Source organism: Anabrus simplex, chromosome 1, assembly GCF_040414725.1.
Source record: "Anabrus simplex isolate iqAnaSimp1 chromosome 1, ASM4041472v1, whole genome shotgun sequence".
Taxonomy (NCBI): Eukaryota; Metazoa; Arthropoda; class Insecta; order Orthoptera; family Tettigoniidae; genus Anabrus; species Anabrus simplex.
The window spans coordinates 159,042,908-159,062,701 of NC_090265.1; the positions used below are offsets into that span (position 1 = coordinate 159,042,908).

At 42.0% G+C, this 19,794-nt stretch overlaps 1 protein-coding gene across 2 annotated transcripts in view; it reads left to right on the top strand.

Moving 5' to 3' along the window:
* Positions 1-19,794, top strand: part of LOC136863372 (uncharacterized) — a 444,827-nt gene that overhangs the window by 411,120 nt on the left and 13,913 nt on the right. For both annotated transcript variants that reach the window (XM_067139784.2, XM_067139793.2), the window contains one exon: positions 16,649-16,744. In XM_067139784.2, coding sequence (XP_066995885.2) covers positions 16,649-16,744 — 96 coding nt within the window. The remainder of the gene's footprint in view (positions 1-16,648; positions 16,745-19,794) is intronic.

The window sequence follows — 19,794 nt, forward strand, 5'->3', positions numbered from 1 at the left end:
CATTTATCCGCATGTCTCTGTACCCCTCCTTCAGCCAGCGGGGATGAGATTTCCTTCTTTTTTTTTTTTTTTTTTTGTAAAGTGAGCAATTTGTACGCCAATCTCTCCTGTCCATTCTCTTCAGATGATTGTAAAAGGTTAACCTTCAGTTTTTTTCATAATGGAGGTGATCTTTTTGACTCTCACATACAGTCCCCTTGTTTGACCTCAGGTGCATATAAAACCTTCGGGCACTCTTTTAGGTCCCAAAATCTTTCTGACGAACTTCATTTCCTCTTCCTCAATCGACGTATCTTCCAGTTTTACTAGTTTTTCTGCATCTTAAAGGCTACTGCTCTGACTACTACGCAATAGTGTTTCATTTCAGCCTGGTAGGAGATAGATTTGGATCTGTAAGTATCATAGTTTATTTTACCTGCAATTTCCATTTTCCTTGTTCTTTGCTACTTCCTTTTCATTGTCGTAAGGGGTAATGATCTCGCCAAGGTATTTAAAATTCATTGTCCAAGGTTTGTAACGGACCGGGCGAGTTGGCTGTGCGGTTAGGGGCGCGCGGCTGTGAGCTTGCATCCGAAAAATAGTGGGTTCGAATCCCACTGTCGGTAGCCCTGAAGATGGTTTTCCCTGGTTTCCCATTTTCAGACCAGGCAAATGCTGGGGATGTACATTAATTAAGGCCACGGCCGCTTCCTTCCAACTTGTAGGCTTTTCCTGTCCCATCGTCGCCATAAGACATATCTGTGTCGGTGCGACGTAAAGCCACTAGCAAGAAGAAAGAAGAAAAAGGAGAAAAACCAGTCCCGCCTCCGCTTTGTCCAGCACAAATATCACATGGAGTAACCAGGATTTGAACCACTGAACCCAGCGGTGAGAGGCCGGCGAGATACCGCCTGAGCCGCGGAGACTCTATAAATACAATTAAATAAATTAGTAGAATATTTTAAATGAGATCTCGACGTAATAACTGCCTTTAGGAAGTTTGTTCGTTTTCATTTTGCAAGCGAACGAATAATATCAAGTGAATATCATCCTGAGCCGCCTCTGTGGTGTAGTGGTTAGCGTGATTAGCTGCCACCCCCGGAGGTCCGGGTTCGATTCCCGGCTCTGCCACGAATTTTGAAAAGTGGTACGAGGGCTGGAACGGGGTCCACTCAGCCTCGGGAGGTCAACTGAGTAGAGGTGGGTTCGATTCCCACCTCAGCCATCCTCGAAGTGGTTTTCCGTGGTTTCCCACTTCACCTCCAGGCGAATGCCGGGATGGTACCTGACTTAAGGCCACGGCCGCTTCCTTCCCTCGTCCCTGCCTATCCCTTCCAATCTTCCCATCCCCCTACAAGGCCCCTGTTCACCATAGCAGGTGAGGCCGCCTGGGCGAGGTACTGGTCATACTCCCCAGTTGTATCCCCCGACCAAGAGTCTGAAGCTCCAGGACACTGCCCTTGAGGCGGTAGAGGTGGGATCCCTCGCTGAGTCCGAGGGAAAAAGCCGAACCTGGAGGGTAAACAGATGATGATGATGATGATGATGAATATCATCCTTTTCACATTATGTTGGCTGCACTTCAGATGGCGAGATTTCTTGTTTTAGATGACCTATTTCAGATTAAAATTCACTGTACAGTTCTTCACGTGGCGCGACGTTGCTGACCAATCAGGGATTATTTTTTCAGCGGAAGGATACTCTGCCTAGGTTTACATCGAATCACAGGCTACATCAAACTGATCATGTTTTGCCAAGCAGGTCCTTGACTAATTACTTTCAGCGAAAGTAATCTGATTAAATCCCTTATAAACTAACTTTTATCTAATATTGACTTAAGACTAAATAGACTACCTTTGTGGGCTAGTGGTAAGCGTGCCGCTTCTAAATCTAGAGTTCTGAGGTTCGATTCCCGGCAAGGGAAGCAAATTTTGCTTTGGGTATGATGACCATGTCTCGTCCAGGTAAATTATCCTGAAATTATCTGATCCCAGCTGGTGCAAACTTCCGTAGAGCCAAGGTATAATCCTCACCGATTCCGTTATTGTGATCTTCTCCCTAGGCGACGACATCGAAACTAACTTTCCGTAAAAGTCCTCGAAGCAATAGTCGCTTCATAAAGAAAATCCGAAACACTTTAAATGTGCAAGTAATTCAAATACTGTGGATGCTTGTTTGTTGTTTATAGAAAACCAGTAAACCCACACACGTAGTTAAAATGCGTATTAAAAATCACTTTACAAACGATTTAGTATGTCAAAACGGAAAAGCGTTAAAGAGAACTCAAACACGCACGCGCTGCTTTAGGTAGGCCTACTTGGATTCACACAAGTCATTGTGGAGAGTAAAGGATATTTTGCGAAGAACGCGTGTTTTGGAAAAGCTCACCAACATTACACTAGAGGGTGGGCCAGCAAGTTTGGTGCGTCGGTACAATATATCAACTTGTTTGAAAGAGCTTCCGCTCACTTTGATGGTGGCTGAGAATCCAACGGCCCAGGCGACTGTATGTAATATTCCTTCTAAATAATAGATCCAATGAATTCTAAGGGCACTCATCACCATTTTCACCGCAGGCACACAATACACAGTATAACACTTGAGATAACAGAGTACCTCACAAAGCCCTTAAACAAAAGCAATATATTAAACAAGTGAAACCTACAACATATTCATACCCTTAAATAATAGTTAATATTTGGATTGCACCAGACAGATTTCAAAGAAACTTTCTGTTGAATATACCCCCCGCCACCCTCTAATGTGATATCGTTGGGTTTTTTAAACAAATGTTGCCAAATATATTCATCCACAATGAATTACGTGTATCCTAAATGCAATTGTAATAATAATTTTACCGTAAGGTTAACGGTACTTAATTAAAGTTATATTAATATTTTATACCTGAGGTGAACAGAATTTCACTCTCTACAAACCTATTTTATTAACAAATATACGACATCAGTACATTAAAATATTAGGGTTTTGTATCTTGTATAATGGAAGTGAAAATAGGCCTATTATGTAGCATGAAAACTTGGTCAATGGCGAAAATTGAATCTTTTGTGTTAGGGGTGTGCCGCAAAATTTGTAACTAATGTCATCTTTTTGTAACATACATTCATTAAGAAATTCTTATTATTATTCTTTTTCTTCTTTATATCCTTCTTCTACTTCTGCCGCCGGGCCGAGTGGCTCAGGTGGTTGAGGCGCTGGCCTTCTGACCCCAACTTGGCAGGATCGACCCTGGCCCAGTCCGGTGGTATTTGAAGGTGCTCAACACGTCAGCCTCATGTCGACAGATTTACTGGCACGTAAAAGAACTGCGGGACTAAATTTCGGCACCTCAGCGTCTCCGAAAACCGTAAAGCCAATAGCATTATTATTATTATTATTATTATTATTATTATTATTATTATTATTATTATTATTATTATTATTATTATTATTATTATTATTATTATTATTATGAAATGTTATTGAAAATGAAAACCTACAACCTGTTTTCCAATCATTGACCGGGTCATTGACGTAATGAATGAAGCAGATATAGGCTGTTAGTACGATGGGGTCGCCACTCTCAAAGTGATTTATTAATGAATGATAGATGCTATGAAATGAGAATGGAGAGTGTTGCTGGAATGAAAGATGACAGGGAAAACCGGAGTACCCGGATAAAAACCTGTCCCGCCTCCGCTTTGTCCAGCACAAATCTCACATATTATTAAGAGCCTCCGTGGCTCAGGCGGCAGCGCGCCGGCCTCTTACCACTGGGTTCCGTGGTTCAAATCCCGCTCATTCCATGTGAGATTTGTGCTGGACAAAGTGGAGGCGAGGTAGGCTTTTTCTCGGGTTCTCCGGTTTTCTCTGTCATCATTTATTGCAGCAACACTCTCCAATATCATTTCATTTCATCTGGCATTCATTAATCGTTGCCTCAGAGGAGTGCGACAGACTTTGGCAGCCGGCACAATTTCTATCCTCTCCGCTATATGGTGGCTTCATTCATTCTATCCCTGACCCTGTCGAATAACTGGAAACAGACTGTGCATTTCCATCGTTATTATTATTATTATTATTATTATTATTATTATTATTATTATTATTATTATTATTATTATTATTATTATTATTATTATTATTATTATTATTATTCCCCTTCTGACGTTTTTTCAAAACCCGGGTTGGCTCGCGGTTGCAAACTATGTCACACATGTGGACTTAGCCATGTTTTACGGCCGTATACCCTTCCTGACGCCAACCCAATGTGGACGGATGTATTCACTATTGCTTGTTCCTGTGGTGATTAATAGTGTGATGTGATGTGTTGTGTGTATTTGAAGAGGCATGCATTGATACAAGCATGCTATTAGTTCAAACAAGAAAATTGCTGGATTCTTGTTCATAATCACTCAAATTATCAAGCTGTGGATTGCCTTCGTAACAATGGCAGGCATGCAGCGATGTTTTGATGTCTTAATTGATCATCCTGCCAAATTTTATTGCAATTGGTCTGCCCCAACCCAGACAATTCGCCTGTAAGTGCTCCTTCGATATTCTTTTCACTCGAACCATGAAGCTTTGAAATATTCTGTAATCTTTTCTTTTCTTTTTACATTTCTTCAAACTGTAAATGATGTATTTTTTGTCGATTATACATATCTGCACCTTCGTGACAGGAATTGCCGTCAATTTCTTGTTAGATATTGCGAAGAAACTGTTAGACGTAAATACCCCCTGTCAATGCAGAGTTAACAGGATAGCGTGCAATGCCACATGACGTCACGAACTCAGAGCGCTGAACTCTGCAACTTGTTCCTCCAGTGGGAGGACTGGAGGTGGGCACGACCTTCCAACATCGAACACACCTTATACCATACACCCGCTGAGATAGGCATCTACATTGCTTTATTGGGTGTTCGAAGAAGCTTAGAAGAGGCTGAATTCCCAGCCTACCCAGACAACATAACCATTTTCACAAATCTTCCCCGAAGCTTCTTCCGTCGTACTATTCACTGAATTACAGTAGATCTTGGTTAATTCGAAGTTTTAATTCCAATCGTGAATAATCCGAACTTTTCCCGAATTCCCCTGACATTCCTGTACAGCACTTTATTTTCTTTCTCTCTTTCTTTCTTTCTTAATCTGTTTACCCTCCAGAGTTGGTTTTCCCTCGGACTCAGCGAGGGATCCCACCACTACCGCCTCAAGGGCAGTGTCCTGGAGCGCGAGACTTGGGGTCGGGTGATAGAACTGGGAAGGAGTTCCAGTACCTCGCCCAGGTGGCCTCACCTGCTATGCTGAACAGGGGCCTTGTGGAGGGATGGGAAGATTGGAGGGGATAGGCAAGGAAGAGGGAAGGAAGCTGACGTGGCCTTAAGTTAGGTACCATTCCGGCATTTGCCTGAAAGAGAAGTGGGAAACCACAGAAAACCACTTCGAGGATGGGTGAGGTGGGAATTGAACCCACCTCTACTTAGTTGACCTAATCACGCTAACCACTACACCACAGAGGCGGCCTGTACAACATAATATAAAAAAAAGTCCATGTTTGATTCCAATATCATATTTCTTTTACCGAGAGAGTTGCCCGGCTGCATGGCTAAATGGTTAGCGTGCTGGCCTTTGGTCACAGGGGTCCCGGGTTCAATTCCCAGCAGGGTCGGGATATTTAACCATGACTGGTTAAATTTGCTGGCACAGGGGCTGGGTGTATGCTTCGTTTTCATCATCATTTCATCCTCAGGTCACCTACCGGCTTCAACATGTCCTCGAAAACTCCCGGCACAAAAAGCCACACGCCATTGCATTGCATACCAAAGGAGTTGGCCGTCCGGTTAGGTTCGCGAACCTGGGAGCTGTCATTCGGTTGATACTGGCTTCGAACCCCACCATCGGCAGCTCTGAAGATGGTTTTTGGGGTTTCCCATTTTTACATCAGGCAAATGCTGGGGCTGTACGTGTTAACACGCTACAGCTCTGCATTCGGAAGACGCGTAGATTCGAACCCCACCGTCGGCTGTCCTGAGAATGACTTTCTGTGGTTTCCCATTTTCACTTCCACTCAAATGACGGGACCGTTTCCTATTCATAGTCCACAGCCGATTGCTTCCATCTCCTTACCCAATTTCATTCACCATCATTCATCTCATTTAGTCCGGCTCCATGGCTAAATGGTTAGCGTGCTGGCCTTTGGTCACAGGGGTCCCGGGTTCGATTCCCGGCAGGGTCCGGAATTTTAACCATCATTGGTTAATTTCGCTGGCACGGGGACTGGGTGTATGTGTTGTCTTCATCATCATTTCATCCTCATCACGACGCGCAGGTCACCTACGGGTGTCAAATCAGAAGACCTGCATCTGGCGAGCCGAACATGTCCTCGGACACTCCCGGCACTAAAAGCCATACGCCATTTCATTTCATCTCATTTACATTGGCTCTTCAACTGGGGTTAGCGTCAGGAAGGGCACCCGACCATAAAGACATGTCACATAAATTCATCTCATCTCATCCCCCCACCCCACATCGAGAAACAGGTTTAAGGGTTTATTCGAAGTAAAAGTATTATTTTAGACCATGCAATTTAAGGATGAGAGAGGAAAAGCCTTCACTATTAATGAAATTGGAAGCCAACTGCTTTATCTAACCTCAAAATACAGAGCTTCAAATGGCATGCCCTTACATCCTTCCGAATCTCCCTTTCTTTACTTTTTTTAATTTTACATCGCACCGGTACAGATAGGTCTTATGATGGTGACGATGGGATAGGAAAGGGCTAAGAGTGGGAAGTAATTGACCGTGACCTTAATTAAGGTACAGCCCCAGCCAGCATTTGGCTTGTGTGAAATGTAAAAACCACGGAAAACCAGCTTGAGATGTGCAGACAGTGGGGGTTAGAACCCACTTCTCCCCATTGCAAGCTGATAGATATCTGACCCAAACAGCGCGGTTACTTGTTCGGTTTTCCGAATATCCTTCTTGGCTGTTTTTATGAGTTACTGTATTTATAATGAATGGGAGTCTCGTCTGCTCTCACTCTCAGTGTGACACCTATGAGCTTGAAGTCTTCACGAGCGTTCAGAGGACACACTTTTTCACAGCATTTTAAACATAATTTGTGATCTCCAGGGAAATCTCTTTGATATTGATTTGAATGATTTGATTTTGATTTATTGAACTTAACAGGCTTTCTCCCAGTTACAATCTTCCAAATATGTAATTTAAAAAAACACCTACAAAATATTTATTAGCTAAGCACTAACTACTGTACTTACTACTTAACTACCTCTAAATCTACTATGTAGTATCTTGCACATGGGCGGATAGCCAGCTCTACATGCAACACGCCACCTCTACATCTAAAACTAACTACTTAACTACATTAAATCTATACTAATTCTATCCTAAATCTGTCTGGTGAGGAACTGCTGCTACCCTTCCCTGGGATGTAACGACGAGAAATGTCTCATGAGGCTCGAAAACCGATACCTCGTAGACCCCTTAAGCTTTAAATGTTATTTTCTCACCACTCCTTCATGTAACAGCCCACATGTGTGCGAATTGCCAACTCTACATGTAGGCTGTAACGCCTGTAATCTTCTGCCGAGACGGATGATTTGAATGAGTTCATGTGTTGGTCCCATTTAAAAAAGTCTCTCCTTGTTTGAATCCACCTTTCCAATTAACGAAATGATCTTTCACTTTCAACTAGAGGCTTCAGCTGCCTCCTTCAATGTCATACTGTATATCATAATCTATCATATTTTGATTTCCATTCCAGAAAGGTCTCTTTTCAATCAAGCTGAGCCTAGCTGCGTTGGAGAAGGAATAATAAATTTTCCATAGTGCTAGCCAGTTTGAATGTGTCCAGTTCTGCGACACGGCCTGACGATAATGTTGAGGTGAGATCGCCCGTTGAGTCCGAAGGGATCGACGGAATCCGAGGGGTAAATGTTATGAAAATTGCCATTTAACACCTGTCATTTCTCGAGATTCTACACTGTAAGAGTAAAGGTGTTTTTTTTTTTGCTATTTGTTTTACGCCGCACCGACACAAATAGGTCTTATGGCGACGATGGGACAGGAAAGGCCTAGGAATGGGAAGGAAGCGGCCGTGGCTTTAATTAAGGTACAGCCCCAGCATTTGCCTGGTGTGAAAATGGGAAACCACGGAAAACCATCTTCAGGGCTGCCGACTGTGGGGTTCGAACCCACTATCTCCCGGATGCGAGCTCACAGCCGCGCGCTCCTAACCGCACGGACAACTCACCCCGTAGAGTAAAGTTTAACGATGAGTGAAAAGGAATATGTCCGCCTCTGTGGTGTAGTGGTTAGTGTGATTAGCTGCCACCCCCGGAGCCCCGGGTTCGATTCCCGGCTCTGCCACGAAATGTGAAAAGTGGTACGAGGGCTGTAACGGGGTTCACTCAGCCTCGGGAGGTCAAATGAGTAGAGGTGGGTTCGATTCCCACCTTAGCCATCCTGGAAGTCGTTTTCCGTGGTTTCCCACTTCTTATCCAGGCAAATGCTGGAATGGTACCTAACTTAAGGCCACGGCCGCTTCCTTCCCTCTTCCTTGTCTATCCATTCCACTCTTCCCATCCCATCAAGAAGGTCCCTATTCAGCATAGCAGGTGAGGCCGCTTGGGAGAGGTACTGGTCATCCTCCCCAGTTGTATCCCCGACGCGATATCTCACGCTCCAAGACACAACACTTGAGGCGGTAGAGGTGGGATCCCTCGCTGAGTCCGAGGGAAAAACCAACCCTGGAGGGTAAGCAGGTTAAGAAGAAAAAGAAAAGGAATATAATTGCAATGATATTGGCATCCGGCTCCATGGCCTTTGGAGTCTAGGGTTCGATTCCCAATCGCGCCATGAAATTTTTTGGATGTTTTTGTTGTGCCAACATTTCTGTAACTCACCTACTACGTATCACACTAAAACCCAGTTTTAAATACATATCAGACGTCACTCACACTTACCAAACTTGCACTAGACTAGCCGTAACCATACGTAATAATAATTATAATGGTTCTTGTTTATTAACATACCACATTATACTGTACAATTTATATTTATAGAGGCTTAAATTTACTTACACACGTGCGCGAACCAGTGCCTTTGTGGCTCAGGAGGCAGCACGCCGGCTTCTCACCGCTGGGTTCCGCAGTTCATATCCCTGTCACTCTAAGTGAAATTTGTGCCAGACAAAGCGGGGACGGGGCAGGATTTTCTCCGGGTACTTCGGTTTTCCCTGTCATCTTTCATTCCAGCAACACTCTCCAATATACTTTCATTTGTCAGTCATTAATCATTGCCCCAGAAGAGTGTGACAGACTTCGCCAGCCGGCACAGTTTTTATCCTCGCCGTTAGGTGGGAGCTTCATTCATTCCATTCTTGTTGGGAATGCACTTCGAAAACGATAAAACACGGGTACAATTCCACAATAATCGAACACATTTATTTTAATACACATACATACATGGAAGCCATCTTGCGAACAACAAAAATGATCCCAAACTAAAACTTCAAGTGTGTTTCTTTGCTTATTTCAAAGCTCTCGAAAACAAATCTCAGGAGTAACAAGAATCAAAGAGGTTACACTAACTGATCTCACACAACATCCTCCCACCTAAGTCAAATGAATGTTAACATGAATTGACTTACACCCTTTATGCACAAATTGCCACTTTCATAAAATAGTCCTGAAACAATTACAAAATGATAAAATTCAATAATATAAACACAAATAAATATGTTAATTAACACACGTCACAAATTTAACTTTTCTGGCTTGTGAATCAATCGTCCTAGACGAGTTATTTTCACTGTCTGCTTTGAAACTTGAGGACCATCTTCAGGAGGAGTAGAAGAGTCACATGCTCTGGCCTCGTGATTATCCTTTATATTTTCCTCACTTGGAACAAAGTCTTTCCTTAGGTGGTTTCGGATTTTCTGGGTATCCTCAGGTGGTTGAAACTCGAGTTCTAGTGGGTATATTCTTTGAACTGGCCTTATAAGCTCGCCTGAAGCAGTGACGACACGAACTACTCTAACATTGCCATCCTTTCCCTTAACAAGCTCGACAACTCGTCCCAATGGCCAATCCATTCTTCTAGTGTCATCATTGCCAACCAAAACAATTTCTCCCAGTTTGAGATCGTGTGGCTTATCCTTGCTGGCGAATAACTTCAACTGACCTAAATACTCAGCACGAAATCTTTCTCTAAGATTCTTTTTCAACTGAAGGCGATACTGCAGTCTTTCCCGAAGATCAGTTGCTTCGAACAGGTCATACTCAGGTACTCCTACTTCTTCTATGTCGTGTAGAAACATGTTTGGAGTTAGAGCAGCCAGATCTGATGGGTTGTCAGACAAATAGGTTAATGGCCGAGAATTTATGACAGTTTCGCAGTCACAGAGGATTGTCTGCATCTCTTCATAGTTGACAGATGATCGACCAAGCACTCGACGGAGAAGAGTTTTGAGCATTCCTACTAGTCGTTCCCACCAACCTCCCCACCATGGCGAAGCTGGAGGATTAAAACGCCAATCTATCTTCCGCGCTGAACTGTATTGTGAGATTGCATTCCAGTCCAGTTTGTGACAGGAGTTCTTAAACCCAACAAAATTTGTTCCCTGGTCACTGTAGACAATGACAGGTCTTCCTTGTTTGCTGCAGAAACGTCTGAAAGCTTGTAGAAAGCTATCTGTTGATAACGAAGACACCCGTTCCAATCGAACTGCATGGTAAACTCCGCAAGTGAATAAGCAAACCCATGCCTTCTTCGAGGTTCCATCATCGGCTTTGATGTAGAGAGGACCAGCATAATCAACTCCAGTAACTTCAAAAATTCTTGCGTCACGCACTCTACTCTCAGGTAAAGGTGAAGGATGAGCTGCCAACTTCTTTGAACTATGACGTTTACAAATCATGCAGGAGTTAATAACAGCTCTAATTGTTTGTCTACCTCCTATAATCCAATACTGTTGCCTCAGAATTGACAAAAGCATCTGCGTACCGGCATGGCAGTTGCTAAGATGGGCGTCCATAATCAGTCGCTGAACGACTGGGTGATCAGCCTTTGGGAGCACAATGGGATGACAAAAGTCCCTGACATCATCCCGGTTTGATATCTTGGTCATCAAACGAATCAATCCCTGTTCGTCAACAAACGGAAGTAAGCTCTTTAGTTTGGAATTGAAAACATCTATGAACACTTCCTCCTGCACCCACCGTAAAATCTTCCTTTCTGCCGTGACATATTCCTCACTTGTCAGGTCACGATGTAAACGTTGAGCTTTGCTCATGCGACAGTTGGTCAGAAAGCGGAACATCCAGCCTACCATCCTTACAATTTTCTTGTACTGAGAAAAGTGTCGGTAATACCAATCTTTACTGATGTCTTCTGAATTACTTGATATCAATGAAACGACATTCTTCCTTCTCTCCGAATTTATCTCTTCCTCATTATAAGAAAAGTCAGTTTGTGGCCAGCAGTCTGGATTTTCTCTCAACCAACCAGGGCCTTCCCACCAACGGCATTGTATCAACTTCTTCACAGAACATCCACGTGATGGAAGATCTGATGGGTTTTCTTTTCCAGGAACATGTCGCCATTCGCAACCAACTGACAGTTCTCGTATCTCTTTAATCCGGTTCATGACAAAAGCATCCTATGCTTCACTTCGCTGAATCCAAGCGAGAACAGTTGAAGCATCTGTCCAAAAAAATGCCTTAATATTGGGAATACAATAATCCTTTACAATCGATGCATATAATCTCGTTGCTATTGAAGCTGCTAAAAGTTCTAACCTGGGAATGGTCAATCCCTTGCCTGATTTTCCAGTTGGTGCAACTCTTGACTTGGCAGCCACCAAGTGAACACTCACTTCACCCCCTTGCTCAACACGCAGGAATACAGCTGCTGCATATGATGTCTGACAGGCATCTGAAAAAATGTGAAATGTCCAGGAGTCGTCAGGGCTGTTGCAGTTAGACAACCAACGAGGGATCTTGACTTGAGCTAAAAGAGGAACTTCTTCAAGCCAACTCAAGAATTTCATTTTGATCTCTTCATTGACTTCTTCATCCCATGTCAAACCTTCCCTCTAAGTCTGTTGAAGCAACAATTTTGGTATTAATGCTACACTGCATTTGACCCCCACCGGATCAAAAATTCTATGGGCAGCACTCAAAATAACTTTCTTTGTTATTTTCTCGAAGCTAATCGAAAGAAGGTTATATGTGTTGATTGCTAGGGAATCGTCGGACTTGTTCCATAGGAGTCCTAACACATTGGTAGGTCCGGAAACGTCATTACTTCCGGTCACCTCCCACCCTCGAAGACAAAATTGCCGTTCCCTCATGACACCTGAAGCTACATCAATAAACTGTTTAGCTTGTTCTTCATCGTCCAAACTGGCAAGGCAATTATCAACATAGAAGCTATGGGTAAGAAGTTCCACAAATGACTTGGGCCATGGTGACTTCCCTTCCTCACACAGTACTAATGTATTTTTAAGGTGAAGTTTGATGCATGATTCTAATAGAAAAGGACTTGGAGAGACTCCAAGTACAACACGACAATGTCTGTATGTCTTGAGACTTCCATTTCAGTCTGACCACAAGAATCTCAAAAAATTTCTGTCTCTCTCGCGAATGCTGATCTGGAGAAAATCTCTTCTTATGTCTCCAACAACTCCCACCTTCTTCAGTCGGAAACGAGCCAACACGGAAGGTATTTTCTCAATTAAATTAGGGCCTTTCTCAAGACATTGATTGAGGCTGGGCTGTTTATTTTCTTTAGACGAGGCATCGAACACGGGGCGCACTGGTGTTGTTGATCCAGGTTTCACAACGTGACGATGAGGCAAATAGTAGCAATGAACATCCATTTCCTGAGGAGGCACCTCTTCTATCACCCCTTCCCTCAGCCAATCATCTAGTACTTCCTGATAAACATCATAGTAACCTTCAGTCTTCAATCTCTTAACAGTAGACATCAATCTCTTCAGTGATAATTGGTAATTATCAGGCAGTGGAGGATGGTTCTCAACCCATGGGAAGTGAACTTCAAAACGCTCTTCTTCATTGACTGATACTGTATCAAGGAAATGTTGCTGTGTAGTAGACTCAATCTCAGATCTGCTGCGTTTCTCAGATGGATCACTAATCCCTAAAGTATCTAGAGACCACAAATTTGTGATGGTGGCTTCCCTTGTTAGCATAGCAGTCACCACCATAGCCATACTTTCTATTTCCTTATTTCTATTGCCCATTAAAATCCATCCCAAACGAGTTTCCATGGCCACTAGTCCAGTACTTAGTATCTTGTGGCCTCATGTAAACAATTTGCCCGCAACATCAGCTCCAATTAATATTTCTATTGGTCCATAAGATTCGATGTCACTCAAAACAATGTCCTAACTACTTAGTTCTTCAATCCAAGGACCTTGATGTACTGAAGGTATGGCACCACAAATTCTTGTTTGGTCTAATGCTTCAAAGTGACAGTTGTAGCTACCATCCAGACTAGAGAGATAAATAGTGTACACACAATGATGGTATACTCCAGTGGTTGTACCTCCAAATAGCGAGTGTTGGATATTTTTCTGTCTGCCAGTTTGATATCCCATTTCCGTGGCTGTACTCTTCAAAATGTAGGAACATTGTGATGCTGAATCAATTAATGCTGTTACAGTCCGCTCAACTCCTTGGCCCCGAACCTTGACAACTAGCGTTTGCATCAGCACACCACAATGGTTCGACAAACTAGCTAAAGCCTCATCTTTCTGGACTTGCGCGCTAGAAGCCATCTTGTCTCCTGTTGAGTTCGGTCTCTCTACGGCTGAGTCTACCTGGGTTTGTGGCAACTTATCACACATAACCACAAAGTGTCCTCGACCACAAACGATGCACCTAGGCCTATTTCTACATTTCTTCGCTGGATGTCCGACCTTGAGACAAGAAAAACAGCATCTTTTAGTCTCAAGTGCAAGACGACGTTCTTGCAAAGTCATCTTCTGGGCCTTAATACAGTCTTGAGACTTGTGATTAGACGAACAAAATACACACCCTGCTGTTTCTCTACCAGATGCAGTAAGGAGACCTGCTGCTGTGGGAATGTTCTCATTCGGATTAGTGGTGTAATTCAAGCTCTTTTCCTTCTTCTTTGGACCTCCCTTGACAGCTACCGAAGACAAAACACCAAACCCTGACATAGCCAAAATAATCTTCTGTTCCTGTTCTACTTCACATCTAAGAAATTGCATCAAACTGTCTAAACGATTCTTGGAATTCACACTCTGGTCACCGACACTAGCGCCCCCTGGTTCAACAGCTGAATTTGAAGAAGACTGGCCTATGAGCGCGATTGAAGAAGTTCTCTCCCAAGTTCTTAGAATGTCCTCAGGCAAACATGATTCTACTAGTAGTAAAAGCATGGAATTACACTTGTCCGTTGTGACACCTAAGGTTCCTAGGGCTCCTATGTGGCTCTGAAGCTTATCATAGAGAGATGATAAACACACCTTATTAGGGCTCACAGCATTCTGTAAGATTAAACTTAACAACTCCCTAATGTACACTTCTACCAGCAAATCACCCTTCCCATAGCGTGCTTTGAGACTTGATATTGCTTTACAATAATTTTCTCCGGTAGCAGGGAAGCTCTCAACTAAATCTCTTGCTCTGGATCCAGAAGTGGTGGCCTGTATGAGGTACTGGAATTTATCACTAGGGTCTAAAAGAGGGTCCTCATCAATTTTCTTAAATTGTGACCAGAAAGGAAGCCAATCTTTTAGTTCACCTCCGAACTTTTTCAATTCCAACAAAGGCAGTTTGTATGAACGCTTACCTTGGAGTGACTGAGTTAGAATTAACTGATACTGCAGTAGCTTCTGAGTTCCGGTCTTCATTTAATAATTTCGTAACAACAGTCTTAACCTTATAAAATTTGAACTTATACTCGTCAGCCATACTGATTTCTATGTCTAACTCGTCATCCCTAACCTCCACGTTCTCAATCATATTAGTGAAGATAAGAGTATCCATACCTGTTAATTCATCAAATTTCGTTTCTAATAGATCCATATGTGCACTAATACTTTCCGTATCTTTCTCCGGCATCTGTAGTAACGCGTCGAGCTCACTGTAGATCTTGGTCATTGATCGCCGTAAAACCGCTCTTGATTTCTTTGTCACAGCTATATTCACTTCCATGCTTGAAATACTACGTATGAAACTTGTTTATATTATTATATAACTGTCTAATGTCCTGTCACGGTCGCCAAATGTTGGGAATGCACTTCGAAAACGATAAAACACGGGTACAATTCCACAATAATCGAACACATTTATTTTAATACACATATATACATGGAAGCCATCTTGCGAACAAACAAAAAAGATCACAAACTAAAACTTCAAGTGTGTTTCTTTGCTTATTTCAAAGCTCTCGAAAACAAATCTCAGGAGTAACAAGAATCAAAGAGGTTACACCAACTGATCTCACACAACAATTCTTGACCCGGTTGAAACTGGAAACAGGCTGTGGATTTTCATTTTCCCACATGTGCGAAGCCAGGTTGACAGAAGGAGTCAGCTACACATACCGGTTTTGTAGCTGTAAACTTGGATTTAGGATTTCATGGGCTCTAACCTATCCTCCGACAACCATTAAATCCGTTTATCGTGGATTTCTACTTTCACCCGGCAAATTAGAGACCTATACCTTATTAAGACCATAGGCGCTTCTTTCTCAGCCTTAGGCTTTCCCATCCCAAGAGTCACCGAATATCTGTATGTGATCGTGTGGTGTTCAAACACTAGAAAAGAGAAAACAATGTCGGCTAGACTATGCTCCGTTACACTGGTGGGAGTGCGTAACTTGACTAGTAGGCTATGTAAGTTGCGTTCGTAAATTTACACCCAATTAGCGTCGGACTAAAGCCTGCCAAATACATTCCTTTCAATTTCAGACTAAGAGGACATTCCCCTACAGAATATATCAAAATGTTCCGAATCACGTAAATTGTCGATTCAGTTTCTGTGTATGCCAGAAATCACAATGGAGATTTATGGCCGTCAGCATTGCCTAGAACGCTAACAGCCGTAAGTCTCCTTGGTAATTTCTGCAATACGCGATCTTTCAATTTGCTTTAATGTAAGATGTGAAAAATGCTAGTTACGATAGTATTACTCTGAACCGTCGAATTACATCTTTTTTTCTAGTTTACAAGCTGATTTACGTTGCACCGACACAGATAAGTCTTATGAGGACGATAGAATAGGAAATGGCTAGGAGTGGGAAGAAGGTGACCTTGGCCTTAATTAAGGTACAGCCCCAGCATTTGCCTGGTGTGATAATGTAAAACTATCGAACACTATGTTCAGTGCTGTCGACAGTGCGGATCGAACTAGCTATCTCCCGAATGCAAGCTCACAGCTGAGCGCCTCTAACCGCGGTCGAAATGAATTAGCCTTCTAGTGCTTTTAGTTCGATATACCTGGTCTGTATAATCTCATATTGTATCAAGAGACGATAAAAAATAGAAATATCCCCGATAACCTAATAACAACGTCGTCGAGTCTCTGTGAAATTTGTATTTTCTTATGTTTTTAATTTTTTCCTGGTATGAACATACAATAAATGATCCCTGTTCCAGCTCGTCAACGCTACTGTCCCCTGTGTGATTCCTCAGTATTCAGCTACTGCACAGAGAAACTACTTCATGACGCGTGCTGCTGTAACAACCGGCAAGGTAAGTATTTTTAAACACTAACAGCATTTATTTTCTTGCAGAAGTAATATACCGTTTGTCCGGCCCCGCGGTGTAGAGGGCCACGCGTCCGCCTGTCACCCGGCGGCAAAGGGTTCGATTCCAGGCTGGGTCAGGGTTTTTTAATTGTAAATGATTAATATCCCTGGCCTGGGGACTGGGTGTTTGTGTCGTCCCTAACGTTCCTTTCGTCACATTCAACACTCTACTCAACACTACACTTCCTCCATTCCAATTACAAGCAGGTTCATAGGTCTATAGGTCGGCGCCCCGTACAAATCGCATTTTACATATATATATATATATATATACCGTTTCTTCTTTCCTAGCATTTTCTTAAATTATTGCAAGGAAATTGAAAATATATTGAACATCTCCCTTGGTAAGTTATTCCAATCCCTAACTCCCCTTCCTATAAATGAATATTTGCCTCAGTTTGTCCTCTTGAATTCCAACTTTATCTTCATATTGTGATCTTTCCTACTTTTAAATACTCCACTCAAACTTATTCGTCTACTGATGTCATTCCACGCCATCTCTCCGCTGACAGCTCGAAACATACCACATAGTCGAGCAGCTCGTCTTCTTTCTTCCAATTCTTCCCAGCCCAAACTTTGCAACATTATTGTAACGTTACTATTTTGTCGGAAATCACCCAGAACAAATCGAGATGCTTTTCTTTGGACTTTTTCCAGTTCTTGAATCAGGTAATCCTGGTGAGGGTCCCATACACTGGAACCATACTCTAGTTGGGGCCTTACCAGAGATTTGTATGCCCTCTTCTTTACATCTTTACTACAACTCCTAAACACCATCATAACCATGTGCAGAGATCTGTACCCTTTATTTATAATCCCATTTATGCGATTACGCCAATGAAGGTCTTTCCTTATATTAACACCTAGATACTTACAATGATTCCCAAAACGAACTTTCACCTCATCAACGCAGTAATGAAAACTGAGAGGACTTTTCCCATTTTTGAAACTCACAGCCTGACTTTTAACCCCGTTTATCAACATACCATTGCCTGCTGTCCATCTCACAACATTATCGAGGTCACGTTGCAGTTGCTCACAATCTTGTAACTTATTTATTACTATGTACAGAATAACATCATCCGCAAAAAGCCTTACCTCTGATTCCACTTGTTTACTCATATCATTTATATATATATATCAATGAAAACATAAAGGTCCAATAATACTACCTTGAGGAACTCCGCTTTTAATTATTACAGGGTCAGATAAAGCTTCGCCTACTCTAATTCTCTGAGATCTATTTTTTAGAAATATAGCAACCTATTCAGTCACTCTTTTATCTAGTCCAATTGCACTCATTTTTGCCAGTAGTTTGCCATGATCCACCCTATCAAATGCTTTAGACAGGTCAGTCACGATACAGTCCATTTGACCTCCTTAATCCAAGATTACTGCTAAATCTTGCTGGAATTCTACAAGTTGAGCTTCAGTGGAATAACCTTTCCTAAAACCGAACTGCCTACTATCGAACCAGTTATTAATTTCGCCAACATATCTAATATAATCAGAAAGAATGGCTTCCCAATGCTTACGTACTTTGACCTTTCACGTACTTCTCAATTCATGGTTCTTAATGCTGGGTTATGCCTCGACTGGTGTCAGCAGTGATACATGAGTCTCCACTCAAGGCTACGTGCAAGTTCGACGAGTTGGGTCACAGATTTTACAGTTGGGTGTCAGAATATTTAAAAAAAACTTTTATCTTACGGTGGATTAATATTGGTACGGTTGATGCGAAGAAATGATTATTACTAATTCTAAATTAGGTTATTATCCTAACAATCCTTATACTACGATAAATGAGAACATTGAAAATATTTCTTTTTTGCGGAAGGATTTTCCATTTAATGACTAAGAAAATAAGCTTTAATTGACAACTACATAGTAATTAAATTGACAAGCAACATAAATGGACATGGGAAAAACTGAATGTTACGTTAATTAGAAAAATAAGATGCCTAACTTTCCACTCTTGTTAATATACTTTCGTACATTGGTAATATCATCAATTAAAAATCGAAAAATAAAAGAAACAAATGTCTCAGTGCTGAAGGCTTAAGGTGAATAAAGTTTATCGTCCATCACATATTCTCAAACAGGTAACTGGGAATTGCTAAATCATTCGCATCGCAGAACTATCCCTACTCAAATATGTCTCAACATTCCGTTATTTCTTATTCAAATCATTGCACTGACTGTTGAGAAAAGTCTACTTGACAACTTGAACACACCGGTAAGTTAGGTTCATAATCATCGCACAGGCAAGAAAAATGTTCAAATGACATAAGATTACACCGTAATGCAACATTCAACAACATTGTACAGGTGAAGAATAAGCTCGATCCCTCTTGGACCTTCACTAACATCTGCACCTAGATAATGGACATCAAAGAAATATTGCAACATCTACAATGATTTTCTAACTATGTTGATTCTGCATCTCTGGGGTCCTCTGCGAAGTTCAGCCTGGAAAACTACGCCAGCTCTAGGCACCAATTCAAATAATCTACAGAAATGTTCGACTAGCAGAGAAAATTGACTTACCCATCATCGAAGATCATCTCCTTTATAACGTGATCCGATATCATACAATATTATTTACCTCGTGAAGATCCAAATATTTCCATTAATACTGTGCGCACATGTCTACATTGTATTTAATTGGAATAATTTGACGATCATACTATCAATGTTCTCGAAACGAATCCTAAGAATACCATTCCAAACACAGCCTCATGCCCAAATAATTATCATTCATTATAACAATATCAAAATTCACACGCATGGCTGATTCAATTCCTATCATAAAACTCATCAGGACCTTCATATCGCATCATCCTAAGAATACGTAATCCCAATGACACAACTCACATTACGTTAACCATTTGCATATTTCAAAGACCCTATTTTGTTAAACACTTCATCACAACATTCATATGCCATGCACAGCGAATCCACATTACTGTAAGAAAATCTATTTAGGCATTTCAC